The 21,496-nt window shown below is 48.2% G+C and overlaps 9 protein-coding genes across 9 annotated transcripts; 7 read left to right on the top strand and 2 right to left on the bottom strand.

Annotated features, from left to right (window-relative positions):
- Positions 1-691: 691 nt before the first annotated feature.
- EDB93DRAFT_1172767 (uncharacterized protein) lies at positions 692-1,912 on the top strand. Its single transcript, XM_041450395.1, has 3 exons — positions 692-1,092; positions 1,162-1,405; positions 1,457-1,912. Exons 1-3 carry the CDS (start codon positions 821-823, stop codon positions 1,769-1,771), a joined length of 831 nt encoding a protein of 276 aa, XP_041303492.1. The 5' UTR covers positions 692-820; the 3' UTR covers positions 1,772-1,912.
- Positions 1,913-3,534: 1,622 nt separating this feature from the next.
- EDB93DRAFT_848260 (uncharacterized protein) lies at positions 3,535-5,033 on the bottom strand. Its single transcript, XM_041457684.1, has 5 exons — positions 4,758-5,033; positions 4,307-4,704; positions 4,134-4,257; positions 3,638-4,080; positions 3,535-3,571 (listed from the first exon to the last, which is right to left on the bottom strand). The coding sequence occupies exons 1-4, from the start codon at positions 4,884-4,886 to the stop codon at positions 3,790-3,792; spliced, it is 942 nt and encodes a 313-aa protein (XP_041303491.1). The 5' UTR covers positions 4,887-5,033; the 3' UTR covers positions 3,535-3,571; positions 3,638-3,789.
- A 1,878-nt stretch (positions 5,034-6,911) lies between these two features.
- On the bottom strand, positions 6,912-8,151 carry EDB93DRAFT_848192 (uncharacterized protein). Its single transcript, XM_041457683.1, has 4 exons — positions 7,952-8,151; positions 7,804-7,878; positions 7,723-7,748; positions 6,912-7,660 (listed from the first exon to the last, which is right to left on the bottom strand). Exons 1-4 carry the CDS (start codon positions 8,049-8,051, stop codon positions 6,998-7,000), a joined length of 864 nt encoding a protein of 287 aa, XP_041303490.1. The 5' UTR covers positions 8,052-8,151; the 3' UTR covers positions 6,912-6,997.
- A 254-nt stretch (positions 8,152-8,405) lies between these two features.
- Positions 8,406-10,452, top strand: EDB93DRAFT_1254561 (uncharacterized protein; the record flags this gene model as incomplete). Its single annotated transcript, XM_041453639.1, has 3 exons — positions 8,406-9,617; positions 9,674-9,915; positions 9,969-10,452. 3 exons carry the CDS (start codon positions 8,406-8,408, stop codon positions 10,450-10,452), a joined length of 1,938 nt encoding a protein of 645 aa, XP_041303489.1.
- A 149-nt stretch (positions 10,453-10,601) lies between these two features.
- Positions 10,602-12,091, top strand: EDB93DRAFT_848144 (fructose-1,6-bisphosphatase class 1/Sedoheputulose-1,7-bisphosphatase). The gene is made up of 7 exons (XM_041457682.1): positions 10,602-10,772; positions 10,822-10,950; positions 11,000-11,255; positions 11,306-11,379; positions 11,429-11,528; positions 11,593-11,862; positions 11,917-12,091. Exons 1-7 carry the CDS (start codon positions 10,720-10,722, stop codon positions 12,055-12,057), a joined length of 1,023 nt encoding a protein of 340 aa, XP_041303488.1. The 5' UTR covers positions 10,602-10,719; the 3' UTR covers positions 12,058-12,091.
- Positions 12,092-12,472: 381 nt separating this feature from the next.
- EDB93DRAFT_1172754 (uncharacterized protein) lies at positions 12,473-13,879 on the top strand. The gene has a single exon (XM_041450394.1). It carries the CDS (start codon positions 12,625-12,627, stop codon positions 13,441-13,443), a length of 819 nt encoding a protein of 272 aa, XP_041303487.1. The 5' UTR covers positions 12,473-12,624; the 3' UTR covers positions 13,444-13,879.
- Positions 13,880-14,485: 606 nt separating this feature from the next.
- On the top strand, positions 14,486-15,730 carry EDB93DRAFT_1172748 (uncharacterized protein). Its single transcript, XM_041450393.1, has 4 exons — positions 14,486-14,787; positions 14,840-15,012; positions 15,080-15,479; positions 15,533-15,730. Exons 1-3 carry the CDS (start codon positions 14,746-14,748, stop codon positions 15,396-15,398), a joined length of 534 nt encoding a protein of 177 aa, XP_041303486.1. The 5' UTR covers positions 14,486-14,745; the 3' UTR covers positions 15,399-15,479; positions 15,533-15,730.
- A 239-nt stretch (positions 15,731-15,969) lies between these two features.
- EDB93DRAFT_1254558 (uncharacterized protein) lies at positions 15,970-17,339 on the top strand (the record flags this gene model as incomplete). Its single annotated transcript, XM_041453638.1, has 4 exons — positions 15,970-16,286; positions 16,356-16,572; positions 16,628-17,197; positions 17,253-17,339. 4 exons carry the CDS (start codon positions 15,970-15,972, stop codon positions 17,337-17,339), a joined length of 1,191 nt encoding a protein of 396 aa, XP_041303485.1.
- Positions 17,340-17,982: 643 nt separating this feature from the next.
- Positions 17,983-21,239, top strand: EDB93DRAFT_1254557 (PGAP1-like protein-domain-containing protein; the record flags this gene model as incomplete). The annotated part of the gene is made up of 8 exons (XM_041453637.1): positions 17,983-18,090; positions 18,175-18,334; positions 18,430-19,530; positions 19,582-19,731; positions 19,788-20,376; positions 20,430-20,987; positions 21,040-21,134; positions 21,190-21,239. 8 exons carry the CDS (start codon positions 17,983-17,985, stop codon positions 21,237-21,239), a joined length of 2,811 nt encoding a protein of 936 aa, XP_041303484.1.
- Positions 21,240-21,496: the final 257 nt, after the last annotated feature.

Here is a 21,496-nt window from a genome sequence, read left to right as displayed (position 1 = left end):
GATGTTCTGTGCTTGACCTTGAGCTTCGCTGCTGCATGTAAGTACTTATTTCATTCTGAACGCGGAGTAACGCATTTTATGCACATAAGTTTCATAATATGCAACCTTTGAAGAAGTCGGTGGACAAGTGCTCCACTTAATCTCATCAAGCGATATAAATTCGGGACTGCAAGAATCCACTTCAACCGTGGCTGACTCGGATGCCCAAGACAAGCCTCTCTCTCAGACTGGCTCTCAAAGACACTCGGAAATTGCGGTTGTTAGGTCAGAAAAGTCGAGTGCTAGGCCTAATCTTGTGGTGGATAGTGCTTCGCATGAGAATTCCGAGTCCCAGTCAGCGGATAGTACTAATCGTGTTGGCATGCATAGTATTAACAGCTTGGAGTATTCCGTGTACCAGTTGAAATTGCCAGCAAACTCACCTGGTGGTGGTGACGTGTTCAAGTTCAAATAGTCGTACGTTCATGATTTGAAACTCATCCGACTTTGAAACGAGGATTGCGCGCGCGAATATGAATGACTGACCGAGTAGCGTCCATGTCGTTGAACAGCGTCGGCTTTTGAGCCCAAAAATGATCTATAAGAAGTGCGATTTTTTACCGCCGCTACCGATTAGCAGTCACTAGTCAGGTGGTATTCGCGTGCTAGGAGTCACAGGATGACTAAAAGCAATGTCGTGAGTAGTGACTTCCAGAAAGGGTAGTCCATTATGTCTTGGGGGAGCAACTGATATTTATCCTGTGATTCCTGTGACTGAGCGACTCCTCCCGGATACATTGAAATGGCGGCCTAAACCTGTTCATTTCATTTCACAACCACAATGGCCACCCGAAGCAGCTCCGCCTTTTCATATCCTCCAAACTATACTTTTACCTCTCATCGTCTTCATCGAACTCTACATGCATCTGACAAGCAGCCAATCGTCCTTGTAGCATGTGGTTCCTTCAACCCCATCACATATCACCATCTCCGAATGTTCGAGATGGCAAATGACTTCGTTCGGCAGAACACCAATTTTGAAATCATTGGTGGATACCTCAGCCCTGTCAGTGAGGAATACGAAAAGCCAGGACTGGTTCGAGCCCATCACCGGTATGTGCGACCTTCGGGTTGTAGAACCTAATCTTCGAATTCATATTGAATCATTAATACGCGAAATAGGGTCAATATGTGCACGCTCGCTACAGAGCAAGAGTCTTCAGGGCTCATGGTCGACTCGTGGGAGACATTCCAAAATTATCAACGCACGGCTGTCGTCCTTGACCACTTTGATTACGAGATTAATACCGTCCTCGGCGGGGTATCTACCCGAGACGGTGAACATCGCGATGTTCGAATCATGCTTCTCGCTGGCTCAGACCTCATCAGCACCATGTCTGAGCCAGGTGTTTGGTCTCATAATGATGTCAGTCGCATGCGTCGCGCATGTACTCCAAGCTAATCAGCGGATTCCTAGCTCGATCGCATACTTGGACGTTATGGCACGTTTGTTATTGAACGCACAGGGTCCAGTATGGACCAAGCGACAGACAGCTTGGCGCGCTGGCGTAACAACATCTATCCTATCCCCCAACTGGTCCAAAACGATGTTTCCTCGACGAAAGTTCGGTTGTTCTTTCGTCGGGGTCTTTCGGTCCGGTATCTCATCCCAGCTCCTGTTATTGATTATATAAAGCAGAACCATCTATACCTAGACGACGGATCGGGCCCAGAGAAAGGAAAGGGGAAGGACAAGGACAAGGAAAGTGAAGAAGCTGAAACTAACTTTTGAGACGGCGGGTCTCTACTGAAATCATAACTGGCTTTCAGTTGATACCTAGGATAATCTATTGACCTTGAATGTACAACAATGTGTATTCCCCAAGAGCCCGTAACCGAAATACCAGTTTGACTCGACCATCTTGGATAGTAGACCAGTAAACATCTTCAAAAGCGTATATGTTGAATTTGAGCTGTGGTACGTTTGTGGTCCTGACGTAGCTTTCGGGCGGGAGATCTGGTCACTTGAGAGGACTCGCAGAAGAAATTTCATGCACGATCCACACATTTTGTTTCACACTCAGGAGGTCCAACCCCGAGTCATTTGGAAGCTGGTGAAGGTCGAGGTCTCAAGATCTCATCCTAGGAGCCCACGACAACACCACACTATAGATTGGCAACCGCAAGTAACAAAATGCACCTGTAGAGCCTGAGAGAGTGAGTAAGCATGATTCGGTCCGAGTCACCGGCTTGTCTCCATTGTTGTGAGGGATAAATTTGGCCGTTGCAGGTCAAAATCAGGGGGTGGCCCGTATTGAATCATGTAAACAGTAGATGGCGTGACAAAGGAGAGGCGTCGTGGTTGAAAAAACAATACAGCTGCCCGGATGTTCCGCAGAAATTTTGCGATGTCTGGTGAAACGTGTCAAAGACGAGAATTTTGGGGCGCTCTGTGCGGTTGGATATATAGCGAGAACGACAACAAAAACGTGTGTTTGACTGCAAGCAGATGGTTTTGGGGGGAGGAAGCACCGATAGTGATCCTGACCTGTGCAAAAGTGAGCCGAGGTGAGTTGCGTGGGCGGGTGAGCAACTTTGCAGCCTCAGGATTAGCAGGTTCGTATGTCAACCACGCTGTGTAGCTAAAGAACCTCAAGTTGAGTATGAGTATGCCAGTGGTGGAAAATTATGATGTAGGATGGGAAGGAAAGGGAATAGTGAGTTGGGAAAAGGAAATCCAAAAGGCGGCACAAAGCGAGCTGCAGCGATAGCCTGAGCGCTATGTGGTAGGCGGAGAAGAGAAACCACGTGTTGCACACTGCACGAAATCTTTATTCTAACCCTAGAACGCAAGGGCCCACTCCAAACATACAAGAGGGCAGGCTTACGAACAAGATGTTGGCAAGATGAGGACTTGAAAGGGTACACCATTGGTAGAGGGGAAGAGACGAAAAAAAACATCGGAAGCTTCAGAGATCTGATAAACATCGGTGACTCGGTGTCGAACTACGGTCGGCCTTGCTGAGCCGTGGGTTCAGCGAGGCCGACCGTGGCTCAACATGTCTCAGGTTAGCTCGAAGGAAACTAGTTGAGTGCTCTCGTTGTCGGCGGCGAATAACTTCATACACCACGAAAGGGAAGCGGAGAAACAAAGGGATATGCAAACTTCGGATCAGACTGGAAATTATGGGTTGCACAACGCGACGTCGCAGGGGGGGGCGACCTTTCTTACATAATAAGAGGCAGTCAGCCAATTACATAATATCATGTATCGATTACGGATCAGGACAAATGCTATGCAGTGGCACCATCAGATTGCCGACACGTTCTCCGACATCAACTCATCCCAGATGTAACGTTGATGTAACGAGGCAACGCACTCACTAGCCTGACAGTACTGAGTTTTTGCAAATTGCATACCCCTTTCACTTGATAAATTTCTAAACCGTGCAAAGCACGTGGAAGTTCGGACCCCAGAACGATACGACAGAAAAAATGTCACGAACGACAGACTCTGAACGTCTACGAGACGATATATTTAAAACTGCCAGCAAAGGACGAAGACTGAAATAAATCGCCACCATCGGCAGGCCTGTTCAATATGGTTTTGATTACCATTAAATATACACAGAGTCCCTTTTAATAATATGGCACTCACCCCGAGGACATTCTCACTTGATTTCAGTAGGGAGTTCATTGAAATTCTCAAAGGAAAACCTTGTGAGACAAATCAATGAATTTCGCGTGTTTACTACCCAGTGATATTCTAAGAACCTTTTAACCCTAAGTTGTACAATATTAGCTAGTGGTCTAGAGCAAGTGCAAAGCTAACATAACAGCGTATATAACAATGAATATGGTCTGCGAGTGAAGACTGAAACGGAAATAAACTTTTGGAGAATCTGACCCTAGAATCCAAACAAGAGCAATTGCGAAGGCGGAACTGCCCACAATGAACGGATTGTTGAGGAAGGCCATCATGACGGCTGCTTGAACGACAGTTAAGACTATCCGAGTCTTAAGAGGAGACTCTAGAAGGACGGGTATGGTCGGGACTCCAGTCTTTATGTCCTCGTCGTAGTCACGCACGTCTGTCATAATCTTTGGAAGACCTTGAGTTGGAAACATTTTTAAAAGAAAAAGAATTGTCTTACACAATGACAAGTGCGATTGACCGTCGACCAAACGACGGTCTCAATAATCGTCCATGGAGGTGCATGATAGGCCGATTGCCATGATAACTGCAGTGCTGTGTAGACAACGAAGAACATCCCACAGCTGTCTTCAGGTCAAAAACCGTAAACCTTGGGGATGCGACAGCACATACCCTCGAATGATACCATCAAATATAGCCTTCATGCCAGGAACTCGTTTGATTATGAATGGTTCGTTAGCTTTGGGTGAATCATATTCCACTTCTCCTTGATCATAATTTGCCGGTATGAATTTCTTCAGTACTACGTTGATGCGCCCAAGATCAAGTGGCGTCGCCCACAGAAAAGCGGGGACAGCAAAAAGTGCGGTGACGAGCGTCATCTTGGGTGGGCTTAAACATAAAGCTGCCACAAGTAGCAGCACATTTAACGCCATAAAAATGCGTGCAAGGTGGAACATGGGGGCAAAGCGCTTCATGATAGCCGCACCCCGAGCACCGATGACAACTTCCTGATCCTTCAGGTGATCAACACCGACAGCAAGAATGTCGCATGTCACGCATACGGTGATCTTTTATGCTATCTAATCAGAAAGAGTGTGGAATCCACGGACAAAGGGCTTACCGGCCTCCAGTCAAGCCGCCCAGCAATCTCATAGGATAGGAGGGATGACAGCACCAGACTGCTAATCGCCACGATGATGGGCTGCAGTACCACAGAGCCAATGAAGGTTGAAACTGTGGGTGAAGTCATTCTAGTTGAAGGTAGGTTCTACGAGTCCGCAAGCCGATTGAGAGGGTATATGATGGAGTCGAAGCTTTGTAGGTGGCCTTTTATCATTCCTAAGAACTTCCGAGGAGACTCCAATATCGGATATAGATGTGCATTTACAGCAGATGGAAGTGAAGACCTCCAGCACCGCTAAGCAGTGGCTGTCACGGCGACTTCTGCTATGGACCACCAGTCCGGATGAACCTCCCCGAATATCTCTCTGCCATCAGGTTTGATCTGACAGACAGACCCTGAATTTCGCCCAAACGCGATCGCATGCCTGCCGACTACACCCATACCCTAACTTGCTGCAGTCTCTTGCTGGCTCCACCTCGCACTATCAAAAGCTTAATGTTAAATGAAAGGACCTCGAAAACTCACCGTTATGGGGTGGAATCTTTCTTGTACGACATAACGGACAACTTGTGGTTAGGTTGGGTATGAGTAGTCCCCGTACATCCACTTTAAGTCCGCAAATCCTAGCATAATTAGACAATAGTGGTGCCGGCAATTTGTTGCTTCGACTTAGCCATGTTCGGTCATTGGATCAATTTTCAATTAAATCGGCCACAACACCGGTCCGTTGCAAGTGCGTACATATGGGACTCAAACAACTTCAAAAACCGAAACTGCTAGTAAGAATCTCATACTAGTGTAAATATACCCTTGGGACTGATTTACAGCTCTTTATATATATCACTAAGTGCCAGGATTAGCTCCAGATTGTGCACCTGGTTTTGCCATCAACACGCTACCTAGGAGGTGTGTTCGCCGTTCGGTCCCTCGGAGGACAGCGGAAGCTAAAATAAGAGTCGGAAGAGAGTTCAAAGCTAACCATTCTCGACATGTACACTGTACTAGGCCCAAAGTATACCCGACGTCACCATCGCTGATTCTACCACAGCAATAACACATTCATGACATTAATATTGTGATACCTCCACTCATCAATCCACGACCGAAATTCTACCGACGACATCCGAACCGAGCACGCCCATTATGAAGCACGCTCATAAGCAGGACCGGTCTTGGGAATAGGTTGTTCCCCGAAATACGAAAAAAAAAACATCACATGCCTACTACATCAAAATTTTGTCGTTGTCAAATATAGTCACTGGACCTTGCGATCGCGTCCTCTCGTAAACTACGATCTAGATTAGACGAGCTGGTCACAAGGCTAATCACGACCCTACACTTTCCCTGATTGGGCCACTACCACGTCGGTTCAACTTCATTTGCATGCCAGTGGGAGCCGTTCTATAATCATAAACCGTGCTGTATAGCTCGAGTCAGGCCATTTCACGGACGTTTTCAAGTAAGCATACTAAGGCCGCCGATCAGCAAAAACTTCCCATGCAAACTTCAAATTAGAGCTATCTATCAAACTATCACTGGTCAATGCAGTTCTAAAAAGGATGTAGAGTGCATTATATTCTCGAGAGTGGGGAACTCGGAGCATCTTCAAGTTGTAGAGGATGGAGTAGGTATGTATTGCTTTAAATAACCTTGTCATTTGTTCATCGGTTCTCTGATGTCAGCCTCCAGCAGCGTAATTTCTGTGCCCAAGCTCGCACGCGACGCGAGACGCACTGGTGGTCCGCGATGGACGCCGCTTACTTTTTCACCGAGTAGAGCAGAATCCTGGATCTTTGAGCCAAATACAGCGTACGCTATCAGCTCGCATGTTTCCTCATTCGGCATGGGATTCGTGACGGCGAGTCCCTGCAAGCTGTCCATAGTAAGCCTTGGATTGGTTCGGGAACTAATGATGCCAGTCATGCAGGCACTCCTGCCTGTCACTCGAAACTGCCCACTTGAGCAGAATGTCCTCCATGTCCGTATGACACAACACAGCCATATGATGACTGTTCCTGCTGTTGATGCTGGACCCCCGCTTAAGCGACCTTGCGGAGCGAAATGATATCCACAAAGGAAAGTACTGCATGCATGAATTTGTACGTACAATATGCGAGGGACTGCGTAACGATTGACTCTACTTCCGAAGTGCACCGATCTTTGAAAGACACCGCATACAATAAGATAGATAAAAGCTAACGTAGAGAATTGATGTAGGATATATAGAGGACGTGCCGTCAGAATTCGTGGTTGAATACATCACTCTCGTCCTGTAATGTGGCAGCATGGTCATTCTCCATCGCTACATGCCCATTGCCTTGTCTCCCAGACCCATATGTTCCACCAGCTGCGTCTTCTGGCACCTCCAAATCAACACTTGATCCTGTTCGGCGTGAGTAGGTTGATTCTAAATCACCAGCATCATCAGTCGTAGAGCGTTTCTTTGACTTCTTCTTTCGTTTTTTCTGCTCGGGGGCATTATACGCATCCTCCGTTCTCTCCCACCTATCTTTCTTCTTTTTCTTCTTCCGTGCTGGAGCGTTTCCTGCACCATTAACTGTATCATTGAAGTTGGCTGGGTAATGCCAACGAGAACTTCCTGATTCAGCTGAACGCATGCTACCTTCACGTTCAGGGTTGTAGAATGATTCGTCGTCAGCCTTCCAGAGAGCACTGCCATTGGTTGGCTTAGTGGATGGATCCTGTGTTGATGAACGACTTGGCGCCACTTGGCCTTCCTCTAGAGGCTGGTCATCCAGAGCAGAGTTCGGATTACGGTCGTTGTATCTCCCTGCCCACTTGGAGCGCTGGTCATGACGCTTGATGGTTGAAGTGTCGACAAGGCCGTAGCGTTCGACCCACTTGGGTGTGCGGCGGCGATTCTTGTTATTCCTGATATTCTGCAGGTTCAAAACACGTCAGCACTTCAATCCACAAACAATGAGGCTAGTACTCCTATTACCTGTATATAAAAGTTATGCACGTGTCCTGGAGTAAGGAAGTTTCTTAAATACAATCAAACCGTCGTGATCAAAGCCCATACCTGGAATGTATCCGCAAATCGTGAGTAAAAGATTCAACCAGAAGTCCTTCCCGATTCCGAACCTTGCTGCAACAGCTGGATTGGAATGGCGGTTTAGCACTTGGTTTCACAATAGCATTACATACGACAACATCACAAATATACACACCTAGTGGGGGGAAGAGCGTTCCCATGATGAAGAGTATGACAGCGTATGCATGATACCTCTTGACTTTTGGTCTCGCTGGTTTGTTAGTCTTTGCAGGCATGATGCTCGTCGTGAGCGACGTTCATGAAAGGGAGTAAGAGCCGATGTCATCTAGCGCTTGCCACCAGTACAGTGTTGCTGGCCGCCGCAATTTCTAAAAGAGGAAACAACACGTGAATGATGTGCCGTTACCTAAACAAGCGTCGTGTTCAAGGACCGTCCGTCATTGGACTTCAAAGTTTCAACGCTAACCTCGACCATCAATACCGTGCTCATCGGTGGACGTGACGTGTATACATCTCCGTGAGTAATGGAATTGTTTGATCTATTTATCTAGTTTCAGCGTCCTCGACAGCAATCACATTTTGACCTCTTTCGCACCACTCCGTGCTGGAGGCACATCACAATTTCTATTATGGACCATGATGAAAACGAACCGGTGCTCGACCTCTCAGATGTCGTACATGATGAACCTTTGGGCTCAGATGAAGAACAGATCCATAGCGGAGATGAGGTCGACGTGAACGCCCCTTCCTCATTCTCCGATTCATCACACCACGGACATTCGCCACATGATGGCGTGCCCCTTTCCCTCGACACGTCGGTATCTCCGGAGCACTTCTCAGTAGAAATGCTGGAGCGCGAAATCGCCACTCTCCTTCACCAGAATGCGACGGCTGCATCTGCTGCACTCCTGAGTGCCGCCGCGCAGCAGCGCCAGGCGCAGAACGAGCAAGACCATGATTCCTCCATTTCGCCTTCCGCTCCAGATGATACACAGAAAGTCAGCGATAATATAACTACTGGTGATGCTATTTCTGGTCTTGGTCTTAATCTTCGTAGTATCACCGCCATGCTGCAAGCAGCACACGCACAGGCTTCGTCCAATGAGCGCCATGCTGAGTCTTTAAAGCTCCACGATCCAGAGCTGGAGAATGGTCTACGCACGACACGCACCGCCCCCGCGTTCCACTCTCTAACGGCTGGTGATGCTGATGACTATATTGTGGATGGTTCTCGAGACCTAGGACCTCGGGATTTGGACCTCCTTTACTCCACACAAGAGATAAGGAATGACGAACAGAATGACGACCGAAATGGGAGTGACACTGCATGTTCACCACAACACAAACCTCGGACAGATGCACCAGACGCTCACGAAGGCGTGCCTGGAGAGTTCAATGACATCAGCGACATATTGAATCATCTTTCATCACACTTTGACACCGAAACAGAAACGGATCCTACTCACGGACACCTCCAGGTACCATCGACCGAAAGTACTTCCCCCATATCTCGTTCTCGTACTACACCTGCACAGTCACCCGTACGTTCTAGTCAACCTCTACCCGGTCCATCACGCCCTACTCCACAACCCATTGCTTCTACATCGACGGCACCAAAGAAGTCTCCCGAAAGCAAGAGGTCAAAGAGGGGGAAGGATAAAGACAAGGATAAGGATCAAAATGTCGAAAAGGAAAAGGCAGTCAATATACATGCCTGTGAAGAACCACTATGTCGCAAGACATTCACTCGGAGGAGCGATCTTGCGAGGCACATGCGGATCCACACCGGCGAACGACCATTCGTCTGTAACCATGGCGGATGTGGGAAGACATTCATTCAGGTTTGTATTGTCTATCAAATTACACGCAGTATCTTATAATTTTTTTGGGCACGTAGCGATCTGCATTACACGTTCATCAACGGGTACACACAGGCGAGAAACCGCATTCTTGCGAATATCCAGGGTGTGGAAAGACCTTCGGGGACTCGAGCAGTCTCGCACGGCACCGGCGAACGCACACAGGAAAACGACCTTACAAGTGTGAAGATCCAGAGTGCGAGAAAACGTTTACACGTCGCACAACGCTCACCCAGCATATGAGAACTCACGATCCAGCATGGGAACCAGATCCTAATATGTGAGTAATCCAAGCTTAATGTTGTATTCACGGATAGTGATTGGATGACGCAGAAAATACAATTTCAAAGCCAAAAAACAGAAGGTTTCTGACACAACACAGGATCTTGAACTAGAAGAATCAGTGCGCACTATTTCCGCGCTATTCTCGCAAACTGGTGGCGTCGCAACCAGGCCCCTGGAGGCTAGTGTACCGGGTGAGCCACTTGAAGCCAGAGTAGCAAGTATCAGTGCAGAGATTGCTGCTGCAATTGCCCAAGCATCTTCGCGCGCACTAGACGAGGACGAAGATGAAATGGAGGAAGAAGAGGGGGTTGACGATGATGATGGGTGGTGCTCTGGGCATGAGATCGGGAGACCTGAGAGCATTGTGCCTAATACGAGCGGAATCAGAGGCAGTGGTAATGACGACGGTGGTGGGAAGGGTATTGCAGGCGTGGAAGACAACGATGAGGACAGTGACACTTTTCCTATCCCACTACGGACACGCAAGGGTAAGGAACCGGTTTCTTTGGTAGGAATTAAGAGGAAACGATGATCAAGCTCAAGCTCCTGTCGGCCGGCTCTTGTATGTATTGATAATTCTGTGGAATTCATTCACGGTCTCCGACCCGTACCGGATACTGTGAGAACAACCTGCTGAATCCTGACAAACGTCCACTGGGAAGCAAATCCACATCAAGGTACCTTATTAGTGGTGTCCGTTTCCATCCGCATAACAGACAGGCAGATATAGCGCTTAAGTATTGTGAAACATTTCCATGTTTCCTTGCTTGCACTTTACAACACCTCACCTAGAACTATAATGGCGTCGGTCTCAGAACAACCCCCTAGCACGGATCTGATCACCTTGAGCAGGTAAGCGTGCATATGTTCCGGTAGCAAGCTAGACATTGACGCCTCGCAGACATGTGATGGACGACCAGCTGCGACTGGGAGCAGCCGCCACGGGAGATCTCACCCTCTTACTTATCGCTATCCAAGTGACTAGCAAGTTCATCGCAACCAATGTGCGAAAAGCCCGGCTCATCAACCTGTACGCCATTTCACTACATTTGCAACGACGCCCCTAACATCATATTCAGCGTCGGCCTTGCTGGTGAGACCAATGTCCAAGGCGAGGAGCAGAAAAAGCTCGATGTTTTGGCCAATGACATCATGGTCAACGCCCTGCGGGCGTCTGGAAAGACCGCGGTCTTGGTCTCGGAAGAGCTTGACAATGCTATCATCATCGAGGAGAAAAACAGGGGAAAGTACTGTGTGGTTTTTGACCCGCTTGACGGCAGTAGCAACATCGACGCTGGTGTCAACATCGGAACTATCTTTGGTATTTACGCTGTGGTGCGTCTGTTTGATGATGATATTGTCATTGCCCTGATCTGTTGCTGCAGAGACCGGACTCTGATGGAAGTATAGAAGATGTGCTCAGACCTGGGAGTGAGATGGTTGCTGCAGGATACACCATGTTGGTGTTCCGTATGACTGCTTTTTGAGATGTTCTCACATCCTTCTAGGTATGGTTCCTCTGCGAACTTGGTTCTCTCTACTGGATCTGGTGTTAACGGCTACACCCTGGACGCCGCCCTAGGAGAATTTATTCTCACTCACCCTGATGTAAGAAATCACCTCCTATCACCACCTCCTGTGTCGCACCCAGTTCCTAATCTAATCTCCCAAGATAAAAATACCTCCCCGTGGCAAAATTTACTCCTTCAATGAAGGCAACTCGATGTATTTTTATCCTCCCGTGACCAACTACCTGAACTCGATTAAGTATCCGAAGACTGGCTCTCCTTACTCCGCGCGGTACATTGGGTCCATGGTTGCAGATGTGCACAGGACGCTTTTATATGGAGGTATCTTCGGCTATCCTGACGATAAGAAGAGCAAATCTGGGAAATTGCGATTGCTATATGAGGCATTCCCCATGGCTTTCCTGACCGAGCAAGTGAGTGTCTCAGGGTAGATTATGGCCAGTTCATTACTTACCGTGTTACGCAAGGCCGGTGGAGTCGCAACTACGGGCACGATGCGCATCCTCGACATTGTCCCAACAAGTATACATGAGCGGTGCTCTGTGTTCCTTGGGAGTCGGGACGATGTGCAGGACCTTACTAAATTCTATGCTAGTGGGAAGGCTTAATCACGCGATGATGTGTTGTTGTATCGAAGTATGTACTGCCTGCCATGTTCAATGGAATTAATTCTATTTCAAATCATTGCGTGGTTTTTGTGTCGATGACTGTGCACGGTATAGGCTGAAATTGAAAGCCACGCTTTTGCTGATTTGATCACAAGCCCCATTCTTCTATCTGGAGTTAGAGCCGTAAGTGAGTGAATTTGTTTAACAAACCCTGAAGGGTCTTTGGTCTTCGAATTTTACGACGCATGAGATTTGACGCGATACTTGCGCGATAGCACGCACAACAGTAGAGGGATCCAGCTCTACGAGTAACAAGGCAAGCTGCAGCTGATGACTCGCATCGGATATCGGCGCCGGTGGATCAGATGGTTCCTGAAATCACAAGCAAATATTGTGCTGTCACTGCTTGTCAGAACTTAACTTGTGATAAATTATTAGTCAGTTTTCTTTTCGACAGCTTAGTGAGCACGCAATAAGTACCACAAATCTTATCAGTCTATTTTTCAATCACCCCCCTCACCGTCGTCTTACACGCATCGCCATAGCTCACGCCATTTCGACTCATTCATGGCTCCGTTGGGCTTACAAGGACTCAATCTTGTTCATAGTAATTCTCCTACACCACAGGACCATCATGACCTACTGGCATCCTCGCCTTTCCCCGACTTCTCAGCCCACCTTGACTTGTGGACAAACCTTGCCTTCGAGACCGACGAGCCTCTCGCACACAACAAGGGAAAAAGAAAGTCAGTAGACGAATCAGAAGACGAAGCAACCGCCGCTTCTCCTTTAGGCTTGCCTATCCAAGACGGCCACGAAAACGTCGTGCACCCTGCCAGCACCACCATCACTCCCCACTCAGCACCACAGCTTGATCTGAATGCGTTATTGGCTGGATTTGGGATCGACCCGTTCTCACTCCCACAATCGGTGCCTACCCCCGCGGATAACGAGGCGGTTCCTTCGCTTGCGCAATTGCTTGCTTTGCATACTGCTCAAGGAGGGACTTACTCTGTTCCACCTCCACCTCCTGTCGTACATGCCCAGTCTGCCTCACAGCCTGCTGCTAAGCGGGCTCGTACTTTGAAAAGCCCATCCTCTGCAGAGGCGTCGGAGCCTGCATCACCATCTTCGCCTACTGGGGAAGAGACCCAAGGCGATTACACCAATCCATTATCCGCTGCGGAAGACAAACGCCGCCGCAATACTGCTGCCAGCGCACGGTTCAGATTGAAGAAGAAGGAACGGGAAGCAGCGCTCGAGCGACGCTCAAAAGAGCTTGAAGAGCGTGTTGTAGAACTGGAACGCGAGTGCGAGGGCTTGCGTAGAGAGAATGGGTGGTTGAAGGGACTTGTGGTGGGCGTCACGGGCGCTGGTGGGAAATAAGGGTAAGGAACGACGTAGCGCTGTTGAGCGACAAGTCTTCTGCTGAGTGGGGATTAAGCGCTCTCGGCGTTTGGCGCCAGGGATAAGATATCCCTTCGCGAGGTGATGGATTATGAGGAGCTATCGCACGACGATGATGGAGCGTAGAAATCCCGACACGGTGGCATGAAGTGGCGGGCACCATGAAGTATTCAACCGCTTTGTATTATTATCGATATTTTTTGGCTGTTTTGATTTTTTTACCGTACTTTCATGAACAGCGAGTACAATTTTTGTTATCATGCGGAGTTCCGAGGCAGTGAATTCTCACTGCTGTTTGTAAACCGACATTGTGGCGTATCTACTATGGTGTACAGATATCGGTGTACATATGATCACCGCACGACCTTTATTTGGCCTTGTTGAAATCGGAAGTCGAGCATCTCGTTGTTCGCTATACATGAATGTAGCCAACTGAACTTTAGTTTAGAGAATCTGCCAGAACAACGTCAGGAACAGTAGAGAGTTCCCATGGGCACGCACGTTGGCGCGGGTGACACACTTTGTCTTGGCGCTCAGCAGCATTCGTGATCAGAATTAGTTGCATTGCGACAACCATTTGTTTTGCGACTCCGGCCTTATTTAGTAACTCTGAAACTACAGGTCCGTGCGCTGTTGAAGATGATATAAAAGGGATCTGTTTACGATTTGAAACCTTACCACTCTGGCCTTTTGGCTTAGATCAAGTGTAGTATCTGTTCTTAATAGTTTAACCACTATTATGAGGGCACCGCCCTCATTCTTTGGTTATCAAATTTTTGCCGCCCTTGTTTCTTCGAGCTCTGCTTGCAACTCGAGGAACATGATGACCTTGCCACTGCACTACAGGCTTGCGTCGTCGGGGGTTCCTTTTTTAGGAGTTCTTTATCTCTTTGCTCAATTGGTTACTCGTGTGGTCTTTCGACTACTCATGGCCTTGAGCAAACAGATTATAGACTCTGTGCCTGCGCTTATACGTGTTATAATCAAAAGTTTGGCATACCGCTCGTTGATTGCGCCAGATCACCTGTTTCGCACCGGCTTCTCTCTGGCAATGTAACCTCGACATGTTTTGCCTAGCCTTCTGAGTCCTGCCCGCTCATGTTGTTGCCTTATTTTAATGTTATGTAGTTGCATTATAAAAATCGGGTTAAAAAAAGTTTTGCGGCCAGAGATGGTAAGCAACAGTACTTGCGTGCATTGGTTGTCACCTGATTTGCGCCGAACCGAAGTACTGCTATGTAGTCTCAACGCCGTCTTTCCTTCCTTCTTCAGGCCATAGCTATGGGTACAGCGCTGCCATGGTGGCTCAAATTTCTCGACCAAGTATGCGCCTGCTGTCTCAATCAAAAGGAAGTATTGAATCCCATCTCTACAGACATCCAAAATCGTGTCCACCTTGACTGCTGCAGCCATTCTCTATACCCGCTCGGCAGGTGTAGTATATTTCGTCACTGGCGCAGTCTTATGTGCAGCGCTTGCCAAGTCCGTAAAGAAGGCAATTCGACAGGAGCGCCCATTAAAGGACTCCGCGCGCAAAGTATCTTATGGGTGCGTAAATTCCATTCATTTCCAGCGACCCACACAGTCTAATTACATCGTCAACACCCTCCTGCAGTATGCCTAGCTCACATGCATCCACCTGCACATTCTTTGCAACATATATTACGATGGCCTGCCTTCAGCTACCTGTTCACTCTACCTTGCCCGCTTCTTTTATGTTCGCTCCAGTCCTCATCTTACCATGGTTGTTTATGATAGTCATGTCAAGAGTCTGGTTGGGCCATCACACATGGCCCCAGGTTTCAGCAGGAACCGCTCTCGGAGCCTGCTGTGCTAGCTTTTGGTTCAAACTATGGGTGGATGATGCGGCTGGCGTCAAGACAACTGCTCGGCAAGTCGAAGCCATGGTGAGATCATGGCTTGAACAATATTAATCATCTCGGGAGCGCATATATATCCATCCTACACTTGAAGACATTGTATTTTGGCATGTTTCAATGACTGTTGTGGATCAGGCAAGTACCTTGTCCTTTGTGTCTCTATCTTCCGCTAATTTTGTTTCGGAAAGGTTTTTTAGATATACAGTAAATCTCTTCGTAATAGATGTCCCTCGTTTCTTCATTTTTGTCGTCGGACAGACAATAGATGCAAGTTAGCGTTCATGGGATATTTCTTTCTCCTGCAACGGTTTTCCACCTGAATAGCGGAATATAATTGCGATGTCAATGTAGTACTCTTAAGTATAAGTGAGAAAAAACTAAACTGGCTGGTATCTTTTGACTGAGCATGGTAGTTGGCTCCTCACACTGAACGTTGAATATTCATGACATCTTCATGATCTGATTGCTATATTTTTACAAGTAGGACAACAATTCATGAAATTTGTTCATCGCTTTACTGATTTCATGTCGCGTGACCGACGCGTTACGTGTGACGCGCCTCCTTGAAAGCACGCAGTTTCAGTTCGCATATTTCTTTTCACTCGTACTCTGTCCAAAATCGAAGATGAGCCTGCGCCGATTTGCACAGGCCAATAATGCAGCAAATACTCCAGGGACACCAATCTCTTTGTCGCCCAGGCCCAATGGTGCAGCTTATACCCCAGTCACACCCCGCCCACGCGTGTCATATGTTCAATCTCCATCTTCCACACCTTCCATATCTTCCTCTACGCCATTTGACTGGGATGCTGCACGGTCAAGGAGACCCCCACCTTACGCTTCACCTCTTAGCGCAAAGCGCAAATCTCGCATGAGTACCGTCCCGGATGGGCTCAGGCCACTGCCAAAGAAAGTTGTGAAAAAGAAAGGCATATTTGAAAAGTCAGTGATGGTTTCGGGTTTTTGTGTACAGTTAATTGACTAGTCATCAATCCATCCATCATTTCATAGAATCACAGCGTTACCTTCACAGATCATGTTCGAGATCTCACTATTTCCTCACAACGTACCCATGCCAGCTCCGAAAACGACCGGATGGCTCATCGGGTCTAGCATGCACCTGTTGCACCTTTGTCTGCGTGTGTCTCAGATACGCGCCACGGCTGACTCGGACATCGGCTGGGAAGACTTGTATTGGGAACGTAGCCAGCAAAGCTGGTTTGACTGGGTAAGCTACGCTCGACACTAGATCCGACCGACCTGTTCTTACATATCTCTCGCAGACTGTTCCGATGACAGGCGTTCTGTTGGTTGCCTCAACATTGAATGCAATGCACCTTTTCACGCAAAGCAAAACGTATCGCCTTCATCGTCGAACCAAGGCAGACCCCGTTTCCTCGCCACACACCACGTTTGTAACCTCTCCCGCACGTGCCCGACCCCTTTCTTCGGACGAGCCTTCCGAAATGGCCTCCTTCCAAACGCGCATCCTACGTGTGATAAAAGTCGTCATCATTTTCCTGTGGACATGTTTCATCTCCTTCTGGAAATTTCTGCTTGGCATTTCTACTCCCACGCCTTCATCATCTTCACCCGCCCGAGGTGCGCCTGCAGACCAAATTCAACAGCTTGAGGTTTGGACTCCAGGAGAGCTTGAGCGCATACTTCTTAGCGTATATTCCCCTGTCCATGCTCTTATATGGATGTCTACGGGTCCTACGAATTGGATGCTTATGACTGCTGTGATGGGTGCCGTGGGCGTGCAAACCAGCCTTCTCATCCAGTCGTATGAGGGTCTTGTGAAAGATCGAGCTATTCTTGCAGCTGAAGTCATGCATGAGTATAACGAAGGAGTGAGTTATTATCGGGTCTTTGGTACGTTTCCCGCTGACATGATCTTTATCTCAGTTCGTGTATCCGCGAATGAATGTTGTGAAGAAAGACGTTGCTGTCATGACACATCAATCGGAGATGATAAACATCTGGGAAGACTAGTGATCCCAGATCATCATGATCATCTCAGAAATAGCTAGAGTCAAATGAGAAGGTATACCTGCATGCACATTGGACTATCATCGATGCTTCACCCTAATATTCTGGACCTTAGTGCCCAAGACCCGATATACATATTGATTTGTGTATTTTATTCGTACCAGCTTGTCCCCACTCGCATCTTATTAACCTACGTCCTTTAACCTCGTCGAGCTCCACTCCTTTGTGCACTGCTCTTAATTTTAAAAAACGATTAGATATGCATATATGAGCGCTTGAGCAAGGGCTCGAAACTACACTTTATTGAAGCTTGAAATTTTGAAACCTTATACATAACGAATTCGTGTGTAATGTCACGGTGTAAGCCGCGGAGCCACTGATACTATAGAACCCCACTTACTAGTCACTTACTACGTATTTGACTGTACCAGAGTCATCCCAAAGTTTTGTCTATTTGAAAGACAGGAGCTCCAAGGACGCATCTCGAAGACGAAAACTAGGCATGCACTCCTGCTCCAATCGACCATGACCAGCATATTCACAGCCAGCCTGGGGTTATTCTCACTAATTCTCATATATAGTCTGCTACCACGCAGCAAACGATGTCCGTCTGACAGTTTCTCCACAAGGATGTCGCATGTCATGGATGTCTCCATCTTACCTCCTCCAACACGAATTCAACACCTCATGGACGCCATTAGCACAGCGGTATTCACTCTGGTTATACCGCGAGGTGGGATGGGATCCCAACCAGGTGCATGTTTAGTGACTACTCCATCAGCTGCAATCCGGTAACTAATGTTCAAGGACTTGTCTCTGAACCTCGCTACTGATGAAGGTCATGGGTGTACCAGTTCTGTTCATCCCCGGAAACGCTGGCTCGTCGCACCAAGTCCGGTCCATCGCGTCCTCTGCTACAAGACAATATTTTTCGTCTCCTTTTGTCATCTCCAGCGAATTTACGGGTCGTGGAATTCAGTCGCTAGACTTTTTTGCTGGTAAGCTCAAATTCAAATCCACGTAGCTCAAACCAGTGTCATCATAAGCTACCACACGTCAAACAGAGTCTCACTGACGTGTATCCTTTGTTTAGTGGAATTCAACGAAGACCTCTCGGCGTTCCATGGCCCTACTATTGAGTCACAGATCGAATATTCTGCCGCGGCAATACGTTACATCCTTTCGCATTATCCCCCTAATACCCGAATCATTGTGATGGGTCATTCTATGGGCGGCATCGTAGGGACCGCTCTTCTCCCATCCGACGATATATCTGCATTAATAACCATGTCCACTCCCCACACACTACCGCCCGCACGCTTTGACGCCCGCATCGATGAGATATACCAACGAAACGCTGAATCTTTGACGAATGACCCGACGCCCATCGTCTCGATTTGTGGAGGGGCGACAGACATGATGATTCCGTCTGAGTCTTGCATTCTGCCAGATCCTGGGGATGCGAATCCAGGACGTGCTATGTATCGTCGTACTGTCTTCACATCTGCACTGGAGGGTGCATGGACTGGGGTTGGTCATCGCGAGATGGTGTGGTGTCATCAGGTGCGATGGCGGGTTGCTCGTGCTGCTCTTGAGCTTGGAGGAGCGCATTCCGATGTGGACATGGCAGATGTGATGGACACTTGGCTTAATAGAAATGGTCATCTTCCTCCTGCAACAGGCATAGGCATCCCCGAGGCAGCGACCTACGAGGCTCTCCCCGAGGGTATGGATTTGGTCTTGAGAAAACCTGCTGGATCTCGGACATACCTTCTCCCTATCCCGCGTACTCTTGAAGCGAACGCTACGTTTGTTTTGTTGGTATCACGAGGCGGCATATCGCCCATCGCACCTCAGCATTCAACCAAACTTCAGGCATCGCCTTTCTTTTGTGTTGGACGCGCGACATCGTCGACAATACAACAATCTGCAGAGTCTGTCTCGTGTGTATCGCTCGAGCCTAGTACTCTGAAGCTCTTGCCAAGTCCCATTCCGGGAAAACCTTTTCCAGTACCAGATGAAGGGTCTGACGAGAGCGAGGGCGTCGTCCTTTTCGAGGCTACGGTACCACGTACACCTAGTGATGCGGATGACGCTTGGATTGGTGTCCATGTTAACGCTGCTGGTGAAGATGGTTGGGTTTTCGGAGGATTTGACGAGACTCGGACTTTTCAAAGTGATATTGGCGTCTTTGGTTTGTTTTTACATCCCTTGTGTTCACCGCTCTTTTTTAATTGCACCATAGACATCGTTGCTGGTGGCGCAAAGCTCTCGCTGCAACCTACCGAGCGGAGTTTGATGCGAAGGCACATTACCTTTCCGAAGTTGCTCTCGAACGCGCTCGTCGTATACACACTCACTCCACGATTAGTGCGTTCCACGACGTCTTGTGCACGTATGTTAATGGCGCTTCAGTGATCGAGAATATTGCTGATGATATTTCCGATTTAGATTCATCGTCCTTGCTTCCCCCGCTTTTGGTGCACAAATCTCATCCAGCAGAAACTCATTATTATCGCCTTGGACATGAGACATCGGTCGCACTCCATACACATGCATCAGCACCATTCATACCCCTCTCACGATTTTCTCCGTCCTATAGTTCAGAGGTCTGGATATACTCGGTCGGCACCGGCTGCGAAGATGTTAACGAATTTACTTTGACTATCGACTGGTGGGCGACAATCGGGAGGATTGCTACTAGGTATCCTACCACCCTGGTAAGCTGGGCTGTAGGTGTGGTTGCGCTGTTGATGTTCCACGCATGGCGCGAGAGTGGCAAGGGTTCAATGCCGAGTGTGTCACAATCGTTGGTCGCCTTCATCCGTCACCTCCTGCCCAAATCGCTTGCTGCATCCTTCGTTGTAGCCCTGTTACCCTTGAGCCCTGGCTACTACTTAGGAACTCGAGGGGAGCCATTTCTTGGATTACTTGCGCCAGTCCTGCTGGTTGTCGCCACAGGTCTAGTATGTGCCAGCTGGTGGCTCATATTACTCCTCATGTGGCCCTTAAGATTTATTTCCCGGTTGCTGCCAACGACGTGAGTTGTTATCAGTCAAGGGGACAGGCTTGTTGACACATTTCGTTCTGCAGGAGTAGGCGATACGATGACCTGAGCATGCCGCGAAGCACCGTCATCTCTCTCATTTTCATCTCTTTTCTAGTATTCCTGTTGGTCCCATGGCAAATTGCATTTATGGGGTGCTGGTTTATCCATTTGCACACATGTGCGAGCTCAGTGCATCGGAAGCCTTACCCTGGCTCTGTGCCTTCTCTCCGAAGCACACCCATCGAATCGCTTCCGCTGCGTGAGCGCCTTGACGGTCGCAAAGATGACATCAAAGAGACTGAAGAAATAGAGCCCTCTGAAGAACCTGAAATTCAGGACGTGTGCCTGATTCAGAGTTTGGCTACTGTCACCGATACTCTGGATGGTACTCAAGCTTACCATGAGAATACGCATCTCCTATTGCTGATAACTTGGCTTCTGCCCTTGTCGATGCCTGTGCTCGCGGTTTGGGTGCGAACCCTTATGACTGCTGGTTACACGACTCCTTTCAACGGCGACCACAATGTTTTCAAGGTTGCACCGTTCCTTGTGCTTGTTGAGTCCGCAAGTTGCAGAAAAAGTGTTTTGTCATCGCACCAAAGGTGAGTGTTGTTTGTTGCGGTTGAGATCGAAATTCATCCGTTTCAATCATAGTGGGGGATCATACCTTCACTGGGGATACCTCATCGTCGCCTGTGTGTCATTCTTGCTAGGCTCTCGAGAGGCATACAGGGTGTTCGATGGTGTCAGTATGTACATCGGGTGCGCATTAGTCGTGATATTTAGTCCTGTCCGTTTCGCTAGACGCATTGCTACATGATGGTTCAAAGGCTGCGGGTATTCACTTTTGCTAATGGAATGGTTACGTATAGTGGCTTTCGAGGCGGCTCACACCATGGAGAAGACACACCGTTCGCTTCCATGGTATGAGCTGGCTCGGATACCAGCGCCCACTAAAGCCCGACGCGTCGCAAGAACTTCATAATTCAAAAAATTCCCATTCTTTTTGTGCGTTAATAATAAAACATTGATTCTTTCTACCGACCTTGTGTTTTTCCCTCCCAGCGTTGTATTACCACCAGTCTCTATGGGGGGACTGCTTCCAGTTGTA

The sequence above is a fragment of the Suillus bovinus genome (genome assembly GCF_016758785.1).
Source record: "Suillus bovinus strain UH-Sbo-P2 chromosome Unknown EDB93scaffold_75, whole genome shotgun sequence".
In the NCBI taxonomy this organism is placed as follows: domain Eukaryota; kingdom Fungi; phylum Basidiomycota; class Agaricomycetes; order Boletales; family Suillaceae; genus Suillus; species Suillus bovinus.
The sequence above is the reverse complement of the archived record's forward strand: the minus strand, read 5'-3'. Positions and strand labels throughout refer to the sequence as shown.

Bases quoted from the DNA above. Each gene is read 5' to 3' on its own strand.
- EDB93DRAFT_1172767 (XM_041450395.1), top strand. From the start codon at position 821: ATGGCCACCCGAAGCAGCTCCGCCTTTTCATATCCTCCAAACTATACT. The intron at 1,093-1,161 runs GTATGTGCGACC...TACGCGAAATAG, and splicing joins CTGGTTCGAGCCCATCACCG to GGTCAATATGTGCACGCTCG. The intron at 1,406-1,456 runs GTCAGTCGCATG...GCGGATTCCTAG, and splicing joins GTGTTTGGTCTCATAATGAT to CTCGATCGCATACTTGGACG.
- EDB93DRAFT_848260 (XM_041457684.1), bottom strand. From the start codon at position 4,886: ATGACTTCACCCACAGTTTCAACCTTCATTGGCTCTGTGGTACTGCAG. The intron at 4,705-4,757 runs GTAAGCCCTTTG...ATAGCATAAAAG, and splicing joins GGCGGCTTGACTGGAGGCCG to ATCACCGTATGCGTGACATG. The intron at 4,258-4,306 runs GTATGTGCTGTC...ACCTGAAGACAG, and splicing joins TTTGATGGTATCATTCGAGG to CTGTGGGATGTTCTTCGTTG.
- EDB93DRAFT_848192 (XM_041457683.1), bottom strand. From the start codon at position 8,051: ATGCCTGCAAAGACTAACAAACCAGCGAGACCAAAAGTCAAGAGGTAT. The intron at 7,879-7,951 runs GTGTGTATATTT...ATTCCAATCCAG, and splicing joins AACGCTCTTCCCCCCACTAG to CTGTTGCAGCAAGGTTCGGA. The intron at 7,749-7,803 runs GTATGGGCTTTG...TCCTTACTCCAG, and splicing joins GATTTGCGGATACATTCCAG to GACACGTGCATAACTTTTAT.
- EDB93DRAFT_848144 (XM_041457682.1), top strand. From the start codon at position 10,720: ATGGCGTCGGTCTCAGAACAACCCCCTAGCACGGATCTGATCACCTTG. The intron at 10,951-10,999 runs GTACGCCATTTC...CATCATATTCAG, and splicing joins AAAGCCCGGCTCATCAACCT to CGTCGGCCTTGCTGGTGAGA. The intron at 11,256-11,305 runs GTGCGTCTGTTT...CTGTTGCTGCAG, and splicing joins TCTTTGGTATTTACGCTGTG to AGACCGGACTCTGATGGAAG.
- EDB93DRAFT_1172754 (XM_041450394.1), top strand. From the start codon at position 12,625: ATGGCTCCGTTGGGCTTACAAGGACTCAATCTTGTTCATAGTAATTCT.
- EDB93DRAFT_1172748 (XM_041450393.1), top strand. From the start codon at position 14,746: ATGGGTACAGCGCTGCCATGGTGGCTCAAATTTCTCGACCAA. The intron at 14,788-14,839 runs GTATGCGCCTGC...CCATCTCTACAG, and splicing joins GGCTCAAATTTCTCGACCAA to ACATCCAAAATCGTGTCCAC. The intron at 15,013-15,079 runs GTGCGTAAATTC...ACCCTCCTGCAG, and splicing joins GCGCGCAAAGTATCTTATGG to TATGCCTAGCTCACATGCAT.